Genomic DNA, 25699 nt, shown 5'->3' on the forward strand with positions numbered 1-25699 from the left:
CATTGATTTCAATATGGTCAGACCCAGAGTTTATAAAGAGGTCTGTGATCATTTCAGATGAAAAGGTCTTAAGTAAAATGTAAAATACAGTATTATCTTTTCTAGAAGAGGTTACCTTTGGTTACATGTTATAAATTATTTAGCTGTTTTTAATATAAAAATGCTAGACTCTACCATGGTGTTGTTGAGATGTAATTGAAAACTATAGTTGTATCTTTGCATTATGGGATAATTCAAGTATTCAATTTCCCTTCCATGCTGCAGATCAGCCCAATTCCCTACATAGCTCTCAGGGTCTCATGACTGGCAATGTGGATGAAGCCATGTTTGCTCCCTTTCCAGCGAACCAGCCTGTCGAGAGCTGTGAGACCTCCTTTGAGGCCTCTATTAGCCTAGAAAGAAAATTGCAGGATGAATTAAATTATCATAAGTATGGCAGCCGGATGGATAATTCAGAAAGCCAACCTCTGGTATACAGTGCTGAAGAGAGAGAGGAGGAAAGAAGACGAAGGGTATCCTTTGATCCATTTGCAACTCCACCTGCTGCTCCACAGATGAATGAATTATATCTGAAAGCTGAAAGCACAGAATCAAAAGCCAGTCCCTATAGTAACATAACCAATTACAGTCATTTAAAGCAACCACCACCACCAGCAGCAGCTGCAGCAACTCCAACATGGGAAAATGTACCATACAATCCAAATATTATGTGTGGGACAAGGCCTATAGATCCGATAACAAGATCTACAGAGGATCTCTATGGATCAAATTCAGCTAATACATTTAGTCTGAATAAACCCCCTGTACCTGAATCTGGCCTACACCAGCATCCAAAAGCATCCACACCGTGGTTTCCAAAGAGCCCGAATACAGAGACAGGTAGGTGAGATATTTGTCTTATTACTTTTTTGTCTAAAGCACAAACAGTACTCCTTTTGTCATCTTCCAGAAGTAAGATGGCCACTGATCATTTTGTAGGTCACATACCAACAAGCAGCTGATTTCTTACTCTCAGGCTGTGGTGCTGGTAGCAAAGGCTTTCCTTTAGACATATTATGGTCCACTGCTTTTTGTTTTCCTGATACTTTTATATCACTTCAGTTCATTAAAATGCTGTGGGCTTGATTCTCCTCTCATGTTTGTTTTCAGTGGTGTAACTCCATTGACTTCAATTGAGTTACTCCTGATTTACGTCAGTGTAAGAGAGAGAAGAATCAAGCTACTGACTGCATGCTATTATCCAGTTGGTGCTGCTGGGGAAGTTCTGTGCCACTGCACAATGCAGAATTTTGCAGAAATTAACTTTGTGCATGCAGAATTTCCTTTCCCCCACAGAAATGGGCTGCAGTGCTGCTAGCCGCCACTAGGGGCCACTGGATTCAGCAGAGCCCAGTTTGCACATAGAAGACACTGCTGTGGAGAGGAGGAGGGAGCTAGAGGGTTCCTGGCAGCTGCAGTTTCCAGCATGATCTGAGGGAAGGAGAGGGCAGTGTGTAGGAAACTCTGTGCAAGCCTGGGACCAAGCATCAGGCTGTTTCTCCCTCTGGATCCCTGGGCTCCGGGGGAGGAAGGGGACAGGTGTCTGGGCAAGGGGGGGGGGCCTGTAGCTGGGCTCTGGGGAGGGACAGGGTATGGGTATCTGGGCTGGGGGAGGGCCGTGGTGGGGTGTGTCTGGCCCCCCAGCTGGGCTCTGGGGTGGGGTGGTCAGAGAAACAGGAACTGGGTTGTCATAGAGGTTTCTTTAACTCTCTACTCCTGGGGGAAATTTTGTGTGTCTGTATTGTTACAGACATACTTGCTGACAGGTATTTCTAAATAAATTACCAAAATAATTGAAACTGGCATGATTATGTAGTGTTATTTTGACAAATAAAATTTGCAAAATTTTAAAATATTATGCGCAGAATTTTTATTTTTTTGGCACAGAATGCCCCCAGGAGTAAGTTGGGCAGCTAAATAACTAATGAACTCTCCCTACCCATCGAGGGTGAAAGAACCATAAACAAGAACAATCACCAGATTGTGCTAGAAGCAAATGGTAGTTGTTTTTAGACTCACAAAGGTGTGTGAAATGAGTCAGAATCTTACTGCAGGTCAGTTGCAGCACAGAAACTGTTAAAGTGAGGATTTTTTGGTACCTTTCAGACAATGAATCTTTTCCAGCTCTGGTGGCTTGATTGGGTAGAGCAATACTGTATCAGATGAAAGATCCATGTTCATAAGTGACCCTAAATTCAAGCCAACAGGAAGCTGATACTCTTAGCTGTACAGAGAGCAGGTTATATCTAATGCTGCTATGGCAATGCCTCTCAGCAATTGCAGGTGAGGTATGTATCCTCAGGAACAGAAGGCGATGGAGCCAGAGAAGGGAGAGAATATTGAGAGTTTAGCAAAAAGAAACATAAACAAACAGGTCAATAACCATGTGTTCAGTTGAGTTTCTCCCAAATCATTTAGGAAAAGGACAAGGTAGTATACAGATTAATCATCTTACCCTTGATGCTGGATTTTCCGGGTATGGCATTCCTTTTCAGCACTTAACACTAAGAAACCACAAGGTACCACATAGTTGACAGAGAGAATGCAAAAAAATGCTGTATGGAGAGTCTGCAATGGCTGTCTATATCAATATATTGATTGAGAGGAGTTTGTGAGAGCTGTGACTGTCACATCTGCAGATGGAAATTGTAACTCTCAAAATCACTAATAAAGTTAAATATTTGGATAGAAAGAAAAGAAATGCAGAAGGGATTATTGGGAAGCAGCATGATATAGTGGAGAAAATACCAGACTATATGAGCATGGCCACCCAGAGATCTGGTGCATGGTAAGCCAGGATGTGAATGTACAGCACACTAGCCTGCTGTGGCCTAAATTGCCCTATGGATGTTGCTGCCACGTGCTAAAAATTCCATGCTTAGTGTTTCAAGCAGCAGTAAGTCAAAGTGCCCTACAGAAGTGCATGGCAGCAGGGTTCACAGGGTGACTTAGGGCATGGCATGCTAATGTGCTGTACTTTCATACCCTGGCTTGCTGCGCACTAAGGCTCCATATAGGCAAGCCCTGAGAATAAGATGACCTGCCAGCTCTTCTGTTTACTTGTTGTGTTACCTTAGGCTGGAATTTTCAAATCCATATCTAGACTCTAATCCTGCACTGGAATCTGCTAGCAAAGGAACTGTTACATCTGTGTGGAATCCCATTGGTCACACTGGCACTTTGCCAGTGTCTATGCAGGGTCTATGCTAGAGGATCTTGACACACAATAAGGTTGTTATGCACTTCACTAAGCTATGATGTGTTTAATTAAATATACTTTTATTGGATTTGTTAAAAAGCTTCTTAGCTTTTTGGGTAACAGCACCTTTTCCCCGCTCTGTATTAGGAGCATTAACTGTGTTCTTATACTCTTATAAATATTACAACAGTTTTGAAGTACTTGTGCCTTTAGGTTTTTGATTACCAAATACTTTTGGCATTTGTGTGTTTTGTAATTATTCAGGCAAAATGGAATCCAATCCTTTTAAGAAGGGGAATTTTGCATATACTCCTGCTACACCTGTACAACACAAAATAAGCACAGGTAAATTCTGTAGCATTGATATTTCCTAACGACTAAGACCATATGCATGCTAACCTGATTTCAAAAATTTTTGACCAGCTTTACTAAAAAGTGAAACTGAAATCTCTCTCTCTAAAAACTGTTAATGAGATACGTCTCATTGTTTTACAAGGTATCTTTAAGCACTATGTAGATGTGTTATAAAGTACAGAGATATGAAGTGTCATGGCTCTGAGAGACAAACTGCATGATTTTCCAGGGTTTTACAGAACTGTGAAATCATGACTTCATACCTGGATTCACTTCTTTGAGAAGTGAAACTATAAGCCAAATCTGAGACTTCAAAAGCTTCATTTTTCACTTGTATTTAGGCTTTGTTCAAAAAAGCATTTTTGACTAAAAATGAAGCTGTTGAAGTAGTTAACCAACCACAAATGTGTTTATTGCTACTAGGGATGTAAAAGGTTAATCAGTTAATTGGTAAGAATTAGTCTTACTGGTTAACCCACCTTAACCATTAACCCTGGGCTGGCCTACTAGTCACAGTGGCCCAATGCCGGCTGACCCCAGCAGCCCCGCGCTGGCCAGAGTGGGCCCAGCCGCACCAGCGGATTGAACCGAGCCATTTAATCGGTTAACCATTTAAACGACATATTTTTAATCATTTAAACGGTTAACTTTTTAAACAGTATTTACATCCCTAATTGCTACATATTCACCAATGGCAGGGACATTACTCTTTAATTTTGTATTTATCACTGTTAATTGTTACTGATATTGATTAAAAATCATGTATGTGGAAATGTAAATTTATGTGGCACTTTACAAACTGAATATGACTGTGGTTTTCAATAAGGTATGCAGATGTTACTCTGGATACATACAGGAAGCAGATCTGAAGGGGCCATTTATACATAGCCATTTTTTAGAGCAGGAATACCATTTTATTGTCAATTCTGAACAACAGAAAATTGTTCGACCTTGCTTTGCTCATAGGACAATTTATAATACATTTAGCTAAGTATCTTCCAGGAACTATTGTCATGATATAAAACGAACTAATATGGTCTCCTCCTCATCTCTTATCTTGATTATGATAAGCATATCTCTAGTACAATAGTAAGGGACTGTGCCATTTTGAACTTCCTGATCTTCATGCCTTAGAATCTCAGCCATGCCTATTCAGAAATTTAGTAATCTATTGTGCCTCCAAGGTACAGCCCCTCAGAGGGGACAGGACAGAGACACACTAACCGTGGGAGAGCACCCAGAAGCTTTCTGCCCAGGACTTCTCTAGCGCGCAAGGGTTGTACATTTGCAGATTCACAGAACATAGCATGCTTCTCCCCGAGAGCCAGTCCTGCTGTAATGGCTAGTGCATAGGTGAAAGTGAAGCCATATAAAGATAAGGTTCTGTATATATTGAATCTGATATGTGTAATATTAAATCTAGTAACTATTTCACAAAAGATTTGGGGCCTGATCCTCAGCTGATGTAAATCAGTGTAGCACCATTGAAGTCAGGAACTCAGAACTCCCCATCTCTCTTAACCTTCCTTCCCACCCCCCATACCCTGCACTTACTTTTTTTTTTAAAGGACCATCGCCACCACTTTGAAATTTTGAGATTGACTTTCATCTTTCACCCAGTGAATTGTATCTCTGAACTGTATCACCTATTCAATTCAGAATGCAAGTTCCTAGGGGCAGGAATTGTGACTTCCTCTGTTTGTGAAACCCAAAGCACATGGAGAGCACCCAGTACAGAAGTATCATACATTAATAATGAAAAAGTTCTTGCAGTGGCCAAAGTAAGGCCATTTCTAATTTAAATACAAAATAATCATCATGGCTGTATTTGGTTTAAATACAAAATAAATTATTCTTCCTTACCCTTGCCATCGTATCTCTTGAATTCTAAACTGCATGTACTTGATTATATATCAGTCTTAAACTGCCTTTACACAGATGAAAATGCAAAATACACCATATATAACAGTACCGGAATTCAAATTGGAGCCTACAATCACATGGAGATTGAAGAACAGAATCTGTACGTAAGCAGTGTTCCAGTCAACACGCAAAACACTTATGCACATTATGAAAACATGGGTATATTTGGTAAGAGCAATCTCTCTCCGTTCTTTTATAATGCTCCTCTTTACAATCAGCTCTCTGTTCCTTGTGCACCCCACTCCTTAGTCCCTGCTCGCCTCACTCTTGGGGCACAATCTGAAGGCTAACAGTCTCTTTCTGAGAACCATCTTTAGTGAATGTACAGTGCATCTTGCTCCCTGTTGTATTCAGAAGTTAGGCATTTTGGGTCCTCCTTTATTACATAGCATTACAGTTATGCAATACCTAAGGTTATCATCATGAGTGGTTGTTTGTACTAACATTGCTTTGTATTACTACACCATTCCCTCCCCCCTCCCGCCCTGTTTCATCACCTCGTAAATGATATTCTCCCCCAGCTGCCTCTACCAAACCTGAAGCTGACATTAAGCACGTCAGCACAGTGTACTGTTTCATGAGTCACCAAGCCCCAGTACATGTGCATGTGTACATAAAGACAGAGAAAAAAAGCAGAACAGTGGAAGCAAAACTAGGATCAGTGGTCCTGACTGAGAGTTCAAACATTTCAGTACAGGAGGGGCAGGACTATTTTAAAAGGCCATAGTATTTATATTTGTCAATACTGGCTTAAATCACTACTGCATATTTTTAATGTATTTAATCGAGAAGTCATAACAGTATCTTTCATCCAAGGATATCAAAACATTTTATAAACATTCATTAAACATTAATTAAGCCTCATATCATCACTGTGAGATAGACATGTCACAGGTCAATAAAGCAAAACAGTAGCAGAGCCAGGAGTGTCATGACATCCAGTCCTCCTCTTTAATCACTAGACCAACTGCTTACATGAAAGCCACCTATAATCCTGTCATTACTAGTGACCATATTTTGGGGAGAGACATTCAAAGAGAAGGGGAGTTTAAACAATGCTGTCTTCTTATATTTGTCTTTCTTTTTGCAGATAACACCTCTATCCTCTCTGAAAAACAGCTGAATCTAGTGAGAGAGAACTTGGCTAAACAGTGGAAACACTGTGCTCGTAAACTGGGCTTTAATGAGCCACAGATTGATGAAATTGACCATGACTACGAACGAGATGGACTCAAAGAAAAAGTTTACCAAATGCTGCAGAAATGGGTTATGAGTGAAGGCTACAAAGGGCCTACAGTAGGAAAGCTGGCCAGAGCCCTCTATGACTGCAAGAGAATAGATCTCCTCAATGATTTGATAAAAACGAACCAGGATTAGGAAGACTGGAACCTCGGTGGAAATGGCTGTGTATTTTATCTGAAGATCCTCTTACTGAGAACATGAAACAATCTTGTAAAAATGCTGTATGAAAGACACCTGTCTAGAATATGCACATATTTCTGTCAAGCAGTATACAGTATCCTTTAGCTTAAAGCATTTAATTTTTGAAAAGACAGGGCAACTATGAAAAGCCTGTCCTCGGTGGGGAGAAGGAAAGGAAGCTCTTCCTTTTTACAGTGAAGATAATAGGTTATCTAATAAACTTTGTCCAAGCACAATAAAAAGCTAAAACAAAATCTGAATTGTCTATGATATGAGAAATAACATGGAAGAGACGGGATTGGCAAGCCGGGGGAGATTTGGATCTATTTTTTCACAGAACTTTTGGATGGCTACCTCAAAGCATGCACATAGCTATGTTTAAAGTGCCTTCATTTCTGCCTAAAAGAAGCATGGCATTTATGCAAAACTCACATCAATGGGAGTGTATCATGGATATCACACCGCATTTAAGCCCTGGACTGAAAACAAAACCAAATGCCTCAACTCTTCTAAGCACAGCCAATATCCACAGGAGATCGTCAGACCTTGGATTGCCTTATATTCATCACCTTATTTTTTTTAAATGCTCTTTTTATAACTTTAATAAAAAATAAATTTTATAATAAAAATACAGAAGTATAAAAAGATACAAAGTATTGGTGTAAAAGCAATAATGATTATCAAGTATAGAAACCACTGTGTAAATTGACATTAGAAGAAATGTCTTCTCACAGGATTATAATAATGTATTTTTATTATTTATGTAGTTTTCATTCTGTGATGGGAGTAAATTCAGGAATGTATGCGTTATGAAAAGGGAAAGGAAAAATAATATGTACCTAAGCCAAAGCAAAGACTTTGAAACTTGGAAAGTTTGGAAAATCAGGCATTTCATTTCAGGTTAATTAACCAGAAATGGAGGCATGAACTTTCTAGTCACACTGGAGATAGAGCATACAAATTACAGACTTTCTTGGAGTATGGAACCCACAAGGAAAAATTATTGGCCCACAAATTTGCATGCACTAACTAAGAATAATTAGACCAAACTACTCCTTCGTTGAAGGGCAGTGTCTGTGACCTGAACCAAAACCACAAATATATGAACTTCCATCAAAGTTTTTGGATCAGATAATTCTCCTTTTGGCTGTTGAAAAGTGACAAAAATAATTATCCTATCATGACAAAAAAAGCTAATATGAATTCTAATAAGTCTTAACAGGCTTTGAACCCCACTACCTTTGAAATAAGAAGTGCACATACTCTGCAATTGGAGGTGTGATTGCAGCATGGCTAGGCCTACCCATGCTAGTTTTAATCTAGCTAACCTAACTAAAAATAGCAGTGTAAATGTAGTAGCACAGGCTTCAGTGCAGACTAGCAATGCGAGTATGTACCCAAGTTCCCTGGGGTGCTCATACAGCCCATGCTGAAGCCAGTGCATCTTCACTACTGTTTTTAATCATGTTAGCGAAATTAACTTGTGGTGCAATCACACCTGATTGCAGGGTAGACATAGCCTTCGCTACACAACCTTTGATTAGTAGCCCTGGAAATGTATTGCGTTAATTTATAGTTTTCAATTGGCAATGTGCTGACCGTTCTATCGTTTGTGAATAGAGCTCCATTCTTGAGTAAATGAGACTAAAACTCATAGGAAACTCAAGAATTTCAACTTGTGGCATTTCCTACCATCGTATTTGCTGGGTGTTGTTTGTCTAACTCCTATCCCTGCTAAAAAGGAGCAGTCTTCTACCCACTTAACCTTTAGCTTCCTTAGGGTCCACGTGGATCTCCCTGGACTCTGTTCTGCTGTCCAACCCCACTCATGCCAGCTGCCTTCCAACTCCCAGGAGCAGGATCCCTCCTAGGGACACAGGCAAGCCAAGCCAACACAAGAGCGAGTTTGTGCACTATATTGTGCAAGACAAAACTTTGGTTTCAGACAAATTATGTAGGGCCCAAAGGCTGACACACAAAACAGGGACAACCCAGTAAAACCAGGATGTCCACTCAAGGAATCATATTGGGGAAAATAAATAAAAATTATGATACACTTCTACGTTCTGCCCACAAGCCAGACTCCTGTCACCCGAAGGAAAACCATAGCAATAATGTATAACAAGATAATTCCCTCTTTCTTGCACACAGTGACCAATGCCAAAATAATTCTCCATGTTTACATGTAAATGTTATTGTTAGGCTTCAGAAGTAACACCTTGCAATGAATGGGGCAGTTCACTTCTCTAAGAACTACTGTTTCAGTATCTCTGCAGGCTTGAGCAGATATCACTGCATTAGTTACACTTGTTTTCAATCTTTGACTTTGCAACCATAAAGGCTAACGGCCAAATTTTCAGGGGTGCTGAACATGAGATCTGGTGAAAAAACCTGACTTTTTCCATGAAAATTGTTCAAAGTTTTTTGTGGAAAAATTTAAGAGAAATTAAAACAAAAAATTAAATTAGCTCTTTGAGGCCCTGCTGCTTCTATTGAAGCCAGTAGGAGTCGGAGGGTGTGCAGCACCTCTGAAAATTTGGTCCTCAAGGCTTCATTCTGCATTGGAAGATAATGTGAGACTTAGAGCTTGTCCAAACACAGAAGTTGCAGATATAACTTAGATCAGTTTAAAAAAACAGTTTCATTAACCCCAGGCAAGCACCTGTGCAGACACTCATAAGACTAGCTTGTGCCTGTAAATATAGGGCTTTTCTACACAAAGAGCTGCACCATTTAATTAAAAGCATAGGTTTTAAACTGATTTAGTTACACTGATGCAAAAGTGTGGAGATGCTTATTTCAGTTGACCTCAACCTATTTTGGTTTATCTACGGCCTGGTCTGCATAGAGGTTTTGTACCCTGTATAACTATATCAAAGACAGGCCAGTCCTCGCTTATAGCCCCCCAACCTGAAGCAAATACTCACCAGCAACCACACACCACAAAACAAAAACACTAACCCAGGAACCTTGCAACAACAAAGCCCGTTGCCAACTCTGTCCACATATCTATTCAAGGGACACTATCATAGTACCTAATCACATCAGCCACACCATAAGAGGCTCATTCATCTGCATATCTACCAATGTGATCTATGCCATCATGTGCCAGCAATGCCCCTCTGCCATGTGCATTGGCCAAACCGGACAGTCTCTACGCAAAAGAATAAATGGACACAAATCAGACGTCAAGAATTAAAACATTCAAAAACCAGTCGGAGAACACATCAACCTCCCTGGTCCCTCAATTACAGACCTAAAAGTCACAATCCTCCAACAACAAAACTTCAAAAACAGACTCCAACAAGAAACTGCAGAATTGGAAATAATTTGCAAACTGGACACCATTAAATTAGGCTTGAATAAAGACTGGGAGTGGATGGTCATTACACAAAGTAAAAACTATTTCCCCATGCTAATGTTTCCCCTACTGTTATCACACCTTCCTGTCAACTGTTTGAAATGGGCCATCCTGATTATTACTATATAAGTTTTTTTCTCCTACTGATAATAGCCCACCTTAATTGATTAGTCTCATTAGAGTTGGTAAGGCAACACCCATTTTTTCATGTTCTCTGTGTATATATATATTCCTACTGTATTTTCCACTGCATGCATCCGATGAAGTGGGTTTTAGCCCACTAAAGCTTATGCCCAAATAAATATGTTAGTCTCTTAAGGTGCCACAAGTACTCCTCGTTCTTTTTGCTGATACAGACTAACAAGGCTACCAGTCTGAAATCTGTATACCAAAATAGTTATACCACTAGTGTGGATGCAGCTATACTGATATAACTTATTCCCCTTGTCATATAAGGAATAAGCTATATGTGGAAGCACATTTATATCAGTGTAGCTATGTCCTCACAATGGGGTACAACCCTCACAAACTATACTGATATTGTTAAAGAGGTACAAACTTTTGTGGATAGACAAGGCCTAAGGGATGTCTTTATGGGTGTGATACGGTCTTCTGTGTCCGAGCAGTCCAGTGGCTATATTGCTGGTCTTTTAGTCTGCAAGGCCAGAGAGAGTGGTAGGGGGACCCAGACCCTACCTCTCTACCAGGTTCCACAGGGCCCTGTGTAAATCAACCCCTGAACAGGGGAGATGGGCAGGGAGTCAAGATCTGCTTCCCTGGGCTACTTCCTACATGTCTCTTCAATTTGGGGCATGACCCCACTAGTTCAGTTGCCCCAAGTGCTGGGGCTTATTTGCAGCCTCCCCTTACTTGCCTCAAGTGGCTGTGCTGGCTGGCAGGTTATTGCTCTGTCCCTTCAGGCAGGCAGAGAACTCCTACCTCGTCACCAGTCAGCTCCCAATGAGTCAGGCTCCCTTCTTTTCGCTCCCCTCCAGGTCTGGCATTGGCTGCAGGTATAGTGGGGTTGGGCTAGCTGAACCCAAAGGTTTTCTTTAACTCCCACTCTGCTGGACCTGGGGAGAGGCCACTAGTGGGAGGGACACAAAGGAGACACCAGCTAAAGGGGGCACGTGACCTCCCCATGTGACCCCCCATGTGACTCATCACCGCTCCACTCCTAGCCTGGGGGCCCTGTGCTCTCCCCGACCCCTCCCCATCCCATGTTACCTGGTGGGCATAGGCGCCGACTTATATGGGGCTCTGGGGCTTTAGCCCCATGAATAAATCCCAGGCAGGGGCTCTGCCCCACCAATATTTTTTCTCCCCTGCTTCCAGCGCCGCTGCCGCCGCCGCCGCCGCCACCAGGGCTGCCTAGAGCCCTTTAAATCCCGGCCGCGGCCGGGAATCCGAGGGCTCTGGGCTGCCTGCTGCAGCGGGAAGCCCAGAGCCCTCTGATTCCCGGCGGCGGCTGGGATTTAAAAGGCTCTGGGCTGCCCGCCGCAGCAAACAGCCCAGAGCCCTGTGATTCCGCAGGCAGCCCAGAGCCCTCTGATTCCCGGCCGCGGCTGCAGGCAGCCCAGAGTAAATCCCCGCGGCCGGGAATCAGAGGGCTCTGGGCTGCCTGCTGCAGCGGAAGCCCAGAGCCCTCTGATTCCCGGCCGCGGCTGGGATTTAAAGGCTCTGGGCTCCCGCTGCAGGCAGCCCAGAGCCCTCTGATTCCCGGCCGCGGCTGGGATTTAAAGGCTCTGGGCTCCCGCGTTGCAGGCAGCCCAGAGCCTTTAAATCCCAGCCGCGCCGGGAATCAGAGGGCTCTGGGCTGCCTGCTGCAGCGGGAAGCCCAGAGCCCTCTGATTCCCGGCCGCGGCTAGGATTTAAAGGGCTCTGGGCTCCCGGTTGCAGGCAGCCCAGAGTTTTAAATCCCAGCCGCGCCGGGAATCAGAGGGCTCTGGGCTGCCTGCTGCAGCGGGAAGCCCAGAGCCCTCTGATTCCCGGCCGCGGCTGGGATTTAAAGGCTCTGGGCCCCGCGTTTGCAGGCAGCCCAGAGCCCTCTGATTCCCGGCCGCGCTGGGATTTAAAGGCTCTGGGCTCCCGCGGTTGCAGGCAGCCCAGAGCCTTTAAATCCCAGCCGCGGCGGGGACTCAGAGGGCTCTGGGCTGCCTGCTGCAGCGGGAAGCCCAGAGCCCTCTGATTCCCGGCCGCGGCTGGGATTTAAAAGGCTCTGGGCTCCCCGCGTTTGCAGGCAGCCCAGAGCCCTCTGATTCCCGGCCGCGGCTGGGATTTAAAAGGCTCTGGGCTGCCTGCTGCAGCGGGAAGCCCAGAGCCCTCTGATTCCCGGCCGCGGCTGGGATTTAAAAGGCTCTGGGCTCCCCGCGGTTGCAGGCAGCCCAGAGCCCTTTAAATCCCAGCCGCAGCCGGGAATCAGAGGGCTCTGGGCTGCCTGCTGCAGCGGGAAGCCCAGAGCCCTCTGATTCCCGGCCGCGGCTGGGATTTAAAAGGCTCTGGGCTCCCCGCGGTTGCAGGCAGCCCAGAGCCCTTTAAATCCCAGCCGCGGCTGGGATTTAAAGGGCTCTGGGCTGCCTGCTGCAGCGGGAAGCCCAGAGCCCTCTGATTCCCGGCCGCGGCTGGGATTTAAAGCTCTGGGCTCCCGCGTGCAGGCAGCCCAGAGCCCTCTGATTCCCGGCGCGGCTGGGATTTAAAGGGCTTTGGGCTGCCTGCTGCAGTGGGAAGCCCAGAGCCCTCTGATTCCCGGCCGCGGCTGGGATTTAAAAGGCTCTGGGCTCCCGCGTTGCAGGCAGCCCAGAGCCCTTTAAATCCCAGCCGCGGCCGGGAATCAGAGGGCTCTGGGCTGCCTGCTGCAGCGGAAGCCCAGAGCCCTCTGATTCCCGGCCGCGGCTGGGATTTAAAAGGCTCTGGGCTCCCCGCGGGTGCAGGCAGCCCAGAGCCCTTTAAATCCCAGCCGCGGCTGAGATTTAAAGGGCTCTGGGCTCCCCGCCGCAGTGGGCAGCCCAGAGCCCTCTGATTCCTGGCCCGGCTGGTATTTAAAAGGCTCTGGGCTCCCTGCGGTTGCAGGCAGCCCAGAGTCCTCTGACTCCCAGCCGGGGCTGGGATTTAAAGGGCTCTGGGATCCCCGGCTGCCAGCAGCCCAGAGCCCTTTGAATCCCAGCCTCTGTCCGCTGATTGCCCCTCCCCAGACCCCTGCCCCAAGTGCCCCCAGAACCTCCACCCCCTATCTAAGCCCCACTGGTCCTTGTTCCCCAATTACCCCCTCCCGAGACCCCTGCCCCTATCTAAGCCTCCCTTCTCCTTGTCCCCAACTGCCCCCTCCTGAGACCCCACCCAACTTCCCCCAGGACCGCACCCCTACCTGTCCCCTGATAAACCTCTTAGACTCCCATGCCTATCCAATTGCTGCCTGTCCCCTGACTGCCCCTTGAACCTCTGCCCCATCCAACTCCCCTGCTCCTTGTCCCTTGACTGCCCCGGAACTCCCTACCTCTTCTCCAACCCCAAACTGCTTACTGTGCCACTCAGACCAGCGTATCTGGCTCCATGCAGCTCCAGACAGTTGCTGCCATGCTCCCCATGGAGCCCACAGCCCTCTCCACCCCCAGCACCTGCCTTCCAGATTTGAACACCTCAAAATTCAGGAGTGCTCAAGCTCGGTTTGGGCAGCTTTTACTTCATTTCTCCCAAATCAGTTTCCCCTGCAAGGTGCCAACTGAAGGTGTTGGAGAACAGAGAGATCAGGTGGCCTCCTAATGCCTGGAAAAGAGACAAAGGCCGGAGGAGGGAGTGTCAGTGCCTGTGCGGACTTCTGGGAAGTGCACGGTGTGGAAGGGGATGCTGTGATGCTTTGGAACATCTCCATACAAAGCCAGTCAGGACTCTGGGGGAGCCTCCTCTCTCGGAGCATACTGTCTCCAGGGCAAGAAGCTTACACCTTCCTGGGTCTGACCTCGGAGCATTCAGCATGCCCTTCCACGTCATGCACTTTCCAAAGTGAGTCTGCCCAGGCTGGTCCTGGGGCAACCAGAGGTCGCTGCACCCCAACTCTGCAGTCAGATGTGACTCTCAGCCAGACAGTAAAACAGAAGGTTTATTAGATGACGGGAACACAGTTTAAACAGAGCTTGTTGGTACAGAAAACAGAACCCCTCTGTCAGGTCCATCTTGGGGGGTGGGGAGCCCAGAACCAAGTTCTGGGTCTCTCCCAATTTCCCCAGCCAGCTCCAAACTGACACTCCCTCCTCTGGCCTCTGTGTCTCTTCTGGACAAGGAGGCCACCTGATCTCTTTGTCCCTAACACCTTCAGTTGGCATCTTGCAGGGGAAACTGAGGCACCCACACAGTATTCAGAGAAAATATTAAGAACATTCCCACTTCATCACAACAGATGCAACAAAATATAATACTGTATATTGAAGTAGGCAAGTGCTGCTTCTGACTTTCCACTTTTAATTGACCCTTGTAATCTTGTGGCACTGACGCGTTGTAGCTTCATTTTATATCGGCTTACAGGGCGGGAGCGGGGGGGCACCACCATTTTGGGCCCCACCAAAAATTATACAAACCTGCCGCCTATGCTGGTGGGTGGGGGAGACTCTACTCCAGTCTCCCTGGCATATGTGGAGCCACTAATGCACTCTCCTAGGCAGCCTCCGGCCACACTGCCTGCCTGGGCTGTCCCAGGCAAGCAGTGTGGCCAGAGATTGCCTTAGAGAGTGCAGCCGCTGCATGCCACACCAGGCAGCATGGCCGGAAGAGGAGGCTGGAATAGGAGAGGCTCTGACTCTGGCCCTTCATCTCCCCAGCTGTAGGCCTTGCCCCACTCCTCTGGCATTTTGGGAGGGTCATGTGACCCTTTGCCCCCTACCCCCCGGGGTCCCCATTGCTGGACAGCAATTTCTCTACACCCTCACAATAGGAAAGGTATGCCAGTATAAGCTCAGATGTGAATTTAAACTGTTATAGTTATACTGATATAACTCCCACATAGACACTTTTATTCCTGTATAAGGCCTGGGATATACTACAAAATTCTGCCAGCATAGCTATGTCAGGTAGGAATGTGCAAAATTCACACCTCCAGGCAACATAGCTATGTCAGCAGGACTCCAGTTAAGCATGCTATCAGAGGTGCAGTTACTAAGTAGATAGAACTCTAGAAACTTAGGTCAACCTAGCTACATTGCTAGTCCTAGTGTGGACAGTGCTAGGCTGATGGAAGAATTCTTCCATCATCCTAGTTACTGCCTCTCAGAGATGTGGCTGTACTGCAACAATGGAAGAACCTCTTCCCTTTCTGTAGTAAGCGCTACACTATAGTGGTGCAGCTACAGCACTGGAGCTGTGACTCTGTAGTGATTGTAGTGTAGACATACCTGCAGTGTCTACACTAGGGGACTATGGTGCCATAGCTATGCAGGCATGGGCTCTATAGTGTAGACATAGCTCTACAGGGAGAATTTACATTGGCATAGCAACGTCTCTCAGGGGTGTGAAACAGCTACATCCCTGAGATTTAGCTATGCTGACCACCTAACCCCTGGTGTCGCCAGTGATAGATCGATGGAATTTCTTTTGTCGACCTAACTACCACCTCACAGAGAGGTGGATTACCTGTGCTGATGGGAGAACCCCACCCATTGGTATAGGTAGTGTCTACACTGAAGCACAGCAGCTGTGCTGCTGTAGCATTGTCAGTAAGGCCATATCCTAAGTATCCCCATGCACAGATGGCTCAATTTAACTAAATTGGTTTAAAAATCACATCTCAAGGTAAACCACTGCAACTTTGTGTGTGGCATGGGCCTAACTCTCCTTAAGGAGGGCCACCTTGGTGTAGAGTGACTAGATGTTCTGATTTTGTAGGGACAGTCTCAATATTCGACATCCATGGCTTCTTCTTATATAGACACCTATTACTCCCCACCCCATCCCGATTTTTCACACTTTCTGGTCACCTTACCTTGATGTGGCTGTCTGGTGGCACAGACCATCCATCCCCTGGTGTGAGCGACCTGGGCACAGCACCATGCAATGGGCCCCAAAGCCATCACCGGCCATTAGGTGTGGGGCAGTGGCCCCCGGGGCCGTACACTCATTCTGCCAATGGGCAGGGGTGCCAAGTCACCTGCATTGGGCCTTCCCAAGGGCAGCGACGAGGGGGAGCATGCGGGGGTCCCTCAAGGGAAGCCCCACGGCCCCTCCAGCTGCACGTGCATGGCGCCGCACCAGGTCGCACTGCCACTCACTCAGCTCTGGGGACCCTGTTCTGCAGGAGGAGCGGGCAGCGGGGGGGGGGGGGGGACGCTGCTCCCCTAGGACCAGCTCCTGCACCAGGGCTCCCCCTGAGGGCCTGCCCAGCCTCGCCCCACTTCCAGCAGCCCGAGTCCCCAGGGCTCCCCCCCCGCAGGCCTCGCTCAGCCACCGCCCCGAAGAGCAGCGCGGCGCCGGGGGCATCCTGGGCCAAAACATCTGGCGGGTGGCCCGTGTGGGGCGACGCGGGAGCCAGGGGGCGGGGTCTTTGCCGCGCCGCGGCCCACCCTGCGCCCGAGGCGGGGCGGCTGGCAGCTGCGGGGAGCGGGAATGGCTCGGCCGGGCGCTGGCGGGGCGCTGCTGCGGAGGCTCCGAGTCCTCTCCCAGCTCCCGCCGGCCGCGCGCGGGGCGCCGCTGCTCGGGCTCCGGGGACCTGCTGCTGCTGCTGCCGCCGCAGCCTCTGCCTCCTACGGGTAAAGTCAGCCCCGGCTCTGCCCGGCCAGGCCGCGGCGCTCCCAGCGCGGAGCCGCCCCCCCGGGCCCCGGGCGTCTCAGCCCCCTGCGGCTGCGGGGGCGCCTCGGAGGGGGGGGGGGTGTTTTGAGGAAGGGGGGTGTAGTGCTTTGGGGAAAGCTGGGGGCGTTGGGGGGATCGAGCTGTGGGGTATTTGGGGGTCGGGCTTTGGCAGTAGGCTGTGTACGGATATTGGGGGGAGGGCGCTTTATTTCCTTAGCTTCCTTCTTCTGATGTAAGGACTTGTCGCTAGTCTTCACCCCCACCCCCGTTCTCCCCTTTTTGAGCTCTAGGCTGTATACATATATGGGTGTGTTGGGTGGTGTGAAATGAGGCATACCTTCTTTAAAACAGGTTTCAGACACTGTTCACATCTAGTTCCAATGCCCTGTATATGCTGGCCAACATAACCAGGCCGAAAACTGGCTTCTCAGCCTCCGCAAATTAGGGTGGATGAGGGGGGAGGGGTTTAAAGGGGATCAAATCTGTATTAGCCTGATTCCAGCACAATTTCTGACTAGCATGGACTGAAATTTTATTTTTCTGAGAATCATGTTGTACAGACTTACCCTCTCCAGAGTATAGTCATAAAACATACTTCACAGACCACACATTGCTGATCACAGTTTCTCCATCCAATGTACTGGAAGCCTCCTATTGACATCTTTAAGAATGGCCATACTGGGTCAGACCAAAGGTCCATCCAGCCCAGTGTCCTGTCTACCAACAGTGGCCAATGCCAGGTGCCCCAGAGGGAGTGAACCTAACAGGTAATGATCAAGTGATCTATCTCCTGCCATCCATCTCAACACTCTGACAAACAGAGGCTAGGGCCACCATTCCTTACCCATCCTGGCTAATAGCCATTAATGGACTTAACCTCCATGAATTTATCTAGTTCTTTTTTAAACCCTGTTATAGTCCTAGCCTTCACAACCTCTTCAGGCAAGGAGTTCCACAGGCTGACTGTGCACTGTGTGAAGAAGAACTTCCTTTTATTTGTTTTAAACCTGCTGCCCATTAATTTCTCTTGGTGCCCCCTAGTTCTTCTATTATGGGAACAAGTAAATAACTTCCTTATTCACTTTCTCTACACCACTCATGATTTTATACACTTCTGTCATATCCAAGCTGAAAAGTCCTAGCCTCTTTAATCTCTTCTCATATGGGACCCGTTCCAAACCCCTAATCATTTTAGTTGCCCTTTTCTGAACTTTTTCTAATGCCAGTATATTCTGAACTTTTTCTAATGCCAGTATATCTTTTTTTGAGATGAGGAGACCACATCTGTACGCAGTATTCAAGATGTGGGTGTACCATGGATTTATATAAGGGCAATAAGATATTATCTGTCTTATTCTCTATCCCTTTTTTAATGATTCCTAGACATCCTGTTTGCTTTTCTAACTGCCGCTGCACACTGCGTGGACATCTTCAGAGAACTATCCACGATGACTTCAAGATCTCATTCCTGATTAGTTGTAGCTAAATTAACCCCCATCATATTGTATGTATAGTTGGAGTTATTTTTTTCCAATGTACATTACTTTGTCCCATTTAACACACACACACACACACACACTCACTCTCTCTCTCTCTCTCTCTCTCTCCCCCCCTCTCCCACCGAGGCAAATAATTTCCATTTCATTATCAAGCTACCATGGCTTTAGGGAGCACTGATCTATCTGATCCTGTGCATATAGTCAGTTCTTCCAAAACAGAAGACCTTAGTACCAGTCAAAATCAAGGAGGAAGATACAAGGAGCAGAGCTTGTTGTTTGGCAAAAGCAATAAAATTGCTTATTTTTACATGCTTCAATAACATTTTTATACTATGCCTAATGTTTTTTGACAAACCAGTAGCATTCCCAGTGTTCCCTATTCTAAGTAGGGAGTGAAATGGACTACCTCAGGCCTGTTGAAAAAAAAAAAAAGAGTGGTTAATTTTTTGAGATTAGCATTTTGATTTGCTGATTCTAGTCTTTTCCCCAACTGATTACACATTAACTTCACAGTAATGTGATGATTTGCCGAGTTTGTGGTGCAGCCCCTTACTTGGTCTTCATCCAGATAAAAAGCTCTGTATGTATTGGCTATGAAATTCCAACAGTCTCTTTTTACTTGCCTCAAGAGCAAGTGTGAGGCAGCATCACACATTCAGCAGCAGGTCACTTCACGTGAAGTTAATAACTAGTCAGTGGGAAAGGCTACCGAATGTGTAAGTGCAACATGAAAAAGGAAAGCAGTATAGTTTTTCCCCAGAGGTCTTTAAAAACAACACTTCAGTGCCTACTTTAAAAAAGGCAGCAGGAGGGTAGTGATTATGTTTTGTCAGTAAAGTTAGGCAGGGTTTTTTGCAATTTTTAAAATGGTTTCAAGCAATGGGATATTAAACGTTCCTACAAGGATTAATTAAAATTGAGTTGAGGTGCTCATTTACCATGGTGAAGAATATAGTCAAATAACCTGCATGGAATGGAATTTTTAAATCAAAAGACAAGTACTGTGTTTTACTATTTTTTTTTTAATATAGCTGTGCTTTCTGTTAATAAGTGATGTTCAAAAAGTGGGTGAAGGATGTGCCACACTTCTTACCCTAAGCTCAAACATTTAGCTGCATCATAGTTGGTTATGAAACTTGGTTTATATGTATAGATATTTGCAGTAGGTACAAAAAAGCTTGGTTGATCAGTTTTAATAGTCAAATTAATTTGTTAAAACATATCCCCGTAATGGGTAATCAAAATTAATTAAGTTATAAATGGCATAATGACTCTTCCAGTCAGAGCCATAGTCATGAAAACCAGTTCCGGACTTGCATGCCAGTCTTCAAAGGATCTGTGTAAGTGGAGCATATAGATCTAATTGCAGGATCAGAGCCTTAGTTTGGTCAGTGCCATTACCAACTACAGTATTGTGATACATAAACACTTAGTTTATGTACAATCTGGGCTGCCTTCTTGTGAGTAAAGGGTTGCAATTTAATTCCACTACCATGAATTAGGAATAGGAGTCTGCACAGCCATTGTTTGTTCATTTTGGGCTGCTTTATGAAAAATGATTTAAAGTAAAAGTAATTCAGTCCTGAAATCAGTCCTGAATGTAAACTATGTGGCGGGGGTTATGCCAGCCTCCGTCTTTAGAACAGAGGTAAGCATAATGTCAAGCTTAATAAATAACAGAACAATCTCACTAAATCATGAAGTTGTTTTGTGAGTGGCATAAAAAGAAAGTTTCTCTCAAACTTAATGCTTTAAAATAACATTCCTACAAAAAAGCAAATAAAACTCTCATTGACTTCAGTGGGGCAAAGATTTCACCCACGATATTTAAGACAGGTAAAGTAGTAAAGTGAATAAAGGTTAACCATTAGGTAACCAAATGGTGAGACGTCCATGTGTTTTTTTTGTTTTGTTTTGTTTTTTAAAGTGAGATAAGTTAGCCAAAGAGAACTGCAACTATTAGGATATAAATTAATTGGAAGACAAAATGCAAACTTGTATGTCTGTTTTTGAATGAGGTAAGTGTGTAATACAGAGCTATGCGAGAAGACAAGAACCATATATCAGAGGGGTAGCCGTGTTAGTCTGGATCTGTAAAAGCAGCAAAGAGTCCTGTGGCACCTTATAGACTAACAGAGGTATTGGAGCATGAGCTTTCGTGGGTGCATCCAACAAAGTGGGTATTCACCCATGAAAGCTCATGCTCCAGTACATCTGTTAGTCTATAAGGTGCCACAGGACTCTTTGCTGCTTTTAAAGAACCATATAGTGAAATCATAGAATAGTGTTGTACTTAAAGGTCATTAACAACATCAAAGTACAACATTCTGTAATGAAAACAAAGTGTAGAAAAACATTAGTTTCACTGATGTTTCATATTTGGTGCAATTAAAAGGATGGTATTAAACTAAGACTTAGAAATTGGTCTTTTATCCTCTTGAGCAAGACATGACTTACTGCCAAAAAACCAAAGCCTTTTAAAATTAGTTAAAATTCCAGTTGCCAGGACTATTCTCGCAGCTCATTTTAATTATATCCATTGACATCATTGCATAATGGATAAAATATGGAATTACAATAATCTCTCACTTCAGTCAACTATCCTTTCCTGCTTAGGTTAATACCTAATGTCTGATCTGTCACTATCTCTAAAGTGCTCTCTCAGTCATCTACATGGTGACTATGTTAAAACTGCCCTTTGTTCAAATTTAAGTAGTTGAATGAATGGTTGAAGTGATGTCCTTGCTTTTGGTGGTGTTCATCCTTTTATGGGCACTGCGAGAAACATTGTAGACTACATCCTTGAGGCTCATAAAATACTTCTGAAAAGCAGATTTTTTACAGGAATTGGCTTTTGGAATGCCCCAGATTGCACCAAATGGCAGGTATTCTCAAAAAACATTTCCTGATGAAGGTCCACCTCAAAGTTCACAACAATGTTATGGTGTAAATATACTCAGTATCCTTTTAAATAACAAAGTGCACATGCACTAATAGAAGTTTGTTTGCCCAATGGTGTTATCTCCCTCCTTGATTATGGCTTAGAAAAAACATTTTTGCTTAAATGGGAAAATGAATAAATATCTCAGTCTGTCACCCCATCTCTTTGCAAACACGCTGTGCCCTCTCCTCACCTTCCAGTACACAGTATTAATGCAAGATTAAAGTGCAGACTTTTTGTGGGATCCAAATATTCCCTTGGATCCAAATATTCCTGTGTGCAATACAGATCTGGTGCTATCATACCATAACATAGCGGGACACCGGAGGGGCCGGACCGGCTGACCTGCGCGCGCGGCGGCGCGGCGGGTCTCTTCTTCGGCGGTTGACCTCTCCGCCCAGGCACTGACTGGCAGGTCCGCTTCGTGCGGGCTCGGTGGACCCAATTCCAACTTTACACATGTTAACTAATAGAAGTACAATTAGGTAAATCTCATGGGCTATGGAGCACTAGGAAGCTTGTGGAGAAAAAGCAAGGGGAGTAGAGCATCTATATTTCATACATGTTACTGAGGAAGCTGTCCTTTGTAGTTTGGGGTGACTGTTCTTTGGCCTGGAACAGGAAATTACACAGGGGTGGAAAGAGGGCTCAGAAGTCCAGGGCCAACAGTCACACTAGTCAGAAAAGTACTTAAACAAATACTTAAGCCCCTGGAGTCAATGGGACTTATGCACATGCTTAAAGTTAAACATGTGCGTAAGTGCTTTCCTGAATAGGGGTGGATTTAAGCACATGCTTGAATGCTTTCCTAAAAAAAGCACTTTTTGCCAGTAGTGAGTGCTCCCTTAACTGGCCAGGACTGAGAGTAGTAGCGTAGAGTAGAGAGTAGGACTGTATCTTCACTGCAAAATAATAGGTGTGATATTACATGGAGCTAGCTAACTTGAATTAGCTTTCTAGATGTAAAATCCTAGTAGAGACATTTCACAGTTAAGTGTTACCTTGAGGTAGCTAGTTGAGATAAAAGACTATCTGTGCCTTATCTCCACTAGATTTTAAATTGACATAGCTAATCTGGGTTAGCTCTCTCAAAGTAAAAACACACCTCTTCCTTCAGTGAGGATATAACCTGGAAGGTTAAAGCTCATCTGTGCAGCGCTTTCTCGGGGACTGGTCCGATACTGTGGAAAGAACTCCCACAGGAACTAAGCACCATCATAAACCTCATCACCTTCCACTCCAAGTGCAAGGTGCACCTCTTTGGTCTTGCCTTCTCCAAATACAACATATAGTGATACGATAAAGAAAAAGTATCAGAGGGGTAGCCGTGTTAGTCTGGATCTGTAAAAGCAGCAAAGAGTCCTGTGGCACGTTATAGACTAACAGACGTTTTGGAGCATGAGCTTTCGTGGGTGAATACCCACTTCGTAGGATGCATGCATGCTCCAAAACGTCTGTTATCTATAAGGTGCCACAGGACTCTTTGCTGCTGATAAAGAAAAAGAAAATCCACTACCCTGCACACATAATTCTCCCCCTGAAGAGAGGATGAGGGAGAGAGAAAAAACAAGTGACCAATGTTACTTATGCCACTTAATGCAGTACTATAAGGGGCTCAGGTACTACGGTGATGAGAGCTGCATAAGAACTTACAGAGAGTAGAATAGAAGAAAACTCCCACACTTGCATATTTGAGTTCTCATGTGGCTGGAATAGAAGTTAACACAAAAGTAAAGTAATCAAGTTATCTTGCCTCTTCAATGGGAAATGGGTTTGTACTTTATTTCCTCAATATCCAGCAAGAATTCTGCTATTCAGAACAGAAAAAGAGGTCATGACTCAAAATGGCGCTAATACCTCCTTTCTCTGCTCCAGCCACTTGAAACAGACAGGCGTCAACAGTCAGTTGAAAGAGACTCAAGGGGTAAAAAATAATCACTTTTCAAGATAAGTCAGATTCTACTGCACCATGTTCCTGCATTTATGGATTATACTTTGGAAACATTTAGGGTCTAAAACCACTTAATATTCCAAGTAGTAATATATATTAAAAATCAAATTAATTTACATGCCATAAATATGTAACAGGTTAGCAAAGGCCTAACAGTCAATGTAACAATGATCTAAGAATTATGTGATGATGGTGTCAGAATTCCAAACTATGTAAATACAAGTATCTTCATGCTTTAGAATTTTTTGATACTATTAATTTTCCTACGCTTGTGACTGACTTTTGTAATCTTGAAGGTTTACTTTGCTACTTCTTCCTGTTGGAACATTTTACACAGTAATGTATTTTCTAATTGAAGAATACCCTCTGCTCAGATTACATTGAATTGAATTGTATGATGAGATTCCCCCTGCCCCCAGTTGTAGGTTTTTTCATTACACAACTTGTGGATCATAAGTAACCATAAACCACATTCTGTTATGTAGCAACAGAGGATGAGGTTCAGAGCAACAGCAGCAGCCATTTGGAAGCAGTTCAGTAATACAGTGATACTTCCCTTTAACGTTTGTTTGTTTATTTTTAACACACTTCTGTAGGCACTTAAAGCTGTAGTTACACTGATTGTTTCTTAAAATCTCCTATTATTGTGCTACCATCAGTATCATGTGACATACGAAGCCACCATAATTTAACATGATTATGATACAGTAGTTAAAAAAATGCCAGCAGCAAGGGCTACACAGGAACCAAGTGGAGGTGTTACCTCCTTGCACTTAGGGGAAATAATGTATTCCTATCCCTAGGATGCTGGCTTACCTGTACTCGCCAGTTCCTAGGAGGTGCAAAGCCAAGGCTCTTTGCCTAGTCTCCAGACACACCTACTCAAGAGGCAAGGCAGGGTACTAAACAGGAATGCAGTGCCCCTTTAACCTGCATGCCTGCACTCAGGTAGTCTGCTCAGGGCAGCAAGGGGAGTGCCTTATTCCCCATTTGCTTCCCTATGTGGATGCGCAGTCCATCTCACAAACTAGACCTAACCCTTTTTGTGCTTTTATTTCTACTGTATCTGTCACTTCATTTGGGTACTGTATAGAACGAAGTGCTGAAAAGTGATATACCAAGGATTTTAACAACATTCCAATAACTTTAGTAATGTGCTGCACACCTCCAATAGCCAGGCTGAGAGAGTCATTCAGAACTTAGAACTTACCTCTTTTCTTTTTTGGATCTCCCAATGTTCCATCTTGCCACAGAGTAATGGCTTCTGCTCCAAGCAATGTCCTGTCATCCTCTGTGCTGGGGAGGATAGGCAGTATTACTTCTCAGGTTTTTTGGGGGGTGGAGGTAGGGGGAGGTGTTCAGTAAGAGGTTTATTTTTATAATGTTATGCGGGTTTGCAACATTTTGGTTTTTTTCCCCAAAGATACAATTTATTTTAAAATGACACTTTGCAGAACTGCACAGTATTATAAAGTAAAAATGTCAAATGCCTGACTTCCCAGTAGTCTGCCTCCATTTTCCAGTAGCAATCTGTGTTTGATTCTTTCTCTCTCTCACACCTCCTCCCTCACAAAGGCAAAAAGAACCCTTTAAATATGGCTGTGTTGTCAGTGTCTAGCATTAGTAATTACTGCATAGTCCACTGAATAATTGCACTGTAATGAGATATTAACTTGTTGAATAATTTTCTTTTCTTCTAGTACTTCAATAACATCTGCTAAAATCAAAGTGAATGGAGTGCCTCTGCATTATAAACAGACAGGACAAGGGGATCATGCAGTTCTGCTTCTTCCTGGGATGTTAGGTCAGGAACATTTGTCATATTAGGACTTGATATCAGTACTTTTTTCTTGATTTTTCTAAAGCTATTTTGTACTCTTTTTGTAAGATCTTTTTCAGCAACTTTTTACTTTTTTATGCATTACCTTTTAAAAACTAGAATTTGGTACATGTAATAGAGTTAGGAAAAATCAAAGTTATTTTAAACAGTTACCAGTTTTACAAAGTTATTCTTATTTAGAACACCAGAAACCTTCTAAATGCAAACATTCTAGGCCTGACTCTCTATTGCCTTGCACCGTCTGTAGTCACTCACACCAGCACAAAGTGGATGTAAAATGCTACCATTCCGATTTAGTAATGTTGTACATTCACTTTGCACAGGTGCAAATGACAAGGTACAAACAATGGAAAGTCAGGTCCATTGTGTTCTATATTTTAGTCTATAAGGACTGAATGA

At 44.7% G+C, this 25699-nt stretch overlaps 3 protein-coding genes across 7 annotated transcripts in view; 2 read left to right on the top strand and 1 right to left on the bottom strand.

The window, feature by feature from the left end:
- RIPK1 (receptor interacting serine/threonine kinase 1) overlaps positions 1-9930 on the top strand; it is a 63888-nt gene extending 53958 nt beyond the window's left edge. For 4 of the 5 annotated variants that reach the window (XM_039521397.1, XM_039521395.1, XM_039521393.1 and 1 more), the window contains 4 exons: positions 265-879; positions 3503-3583; positions 5531-5683; positions 6606-9930. In XM_039521397.1, coding sequence (XP_039377331.1) covers positions 265-879; positions 3503-3583; positions 5531-5683; positions 6606-6892 — 1136 coding nt within the window. In that variant the 3' untranslated portion in view covers positions 6893-9930. The remainder of the gene's footprint in view (positions 1-264; positions 880-3502; positions 3584-5530; positions 5684-6605) is intronic. The other variant, XM_039521396.1, reaches the window with a different exon arrangement.
- Positions 1-16316, bottom strand: part of DUSP22 (dual specificity phosphatase 22) — a 176611-nt gene extending 160295 nt beyond the window's left edge. The window contains exon 1 of the mRNA XM_039521403.1: positions 16267-16316. Coding sequence (XP_039377337.1) covers positions 16267-16301 — 35 coding nt within the window. The 5' untranslated portion in view covers positions 16302-16316. The remainder of the gene's footprint in view (positions 1-16266) is intronic.
- Positions 16317-16886: 570 nt separating this feature from the next.
- Positions 16887-25699, top strand: part of BPHL (biphenyl hydrolase like) — a 33894-nt gene continuing 25081 nt past the window's right edge. Inside the window, exons 1-2 of the mRNA XM_039521401.1 lie at positions 16887-17029; positions 25161-25264. Coding sequence (XP_039377335.1) covers positions 16887-17029; positions 25161-25264 — 247 coding nt within the window. The remainder of the gene's footprint in view (positions 17030-25160; positions 25265-25699) is intronic.

Source organism: Mauremys reevesii, linkage group 2 (genome assembly GCF_016161935.1).
Source record: "Mauremys reevesii isolate NIE-2019 linkage group 2, ASM1616193v1, whole genome shotgun sequence".
In the NCBI taxonomy this organism is placed as follows: Eukaryota; Metazoa; Chordata; order Testudines; family Geoemydidae; genus Mauremys; species Mauremys reevesii.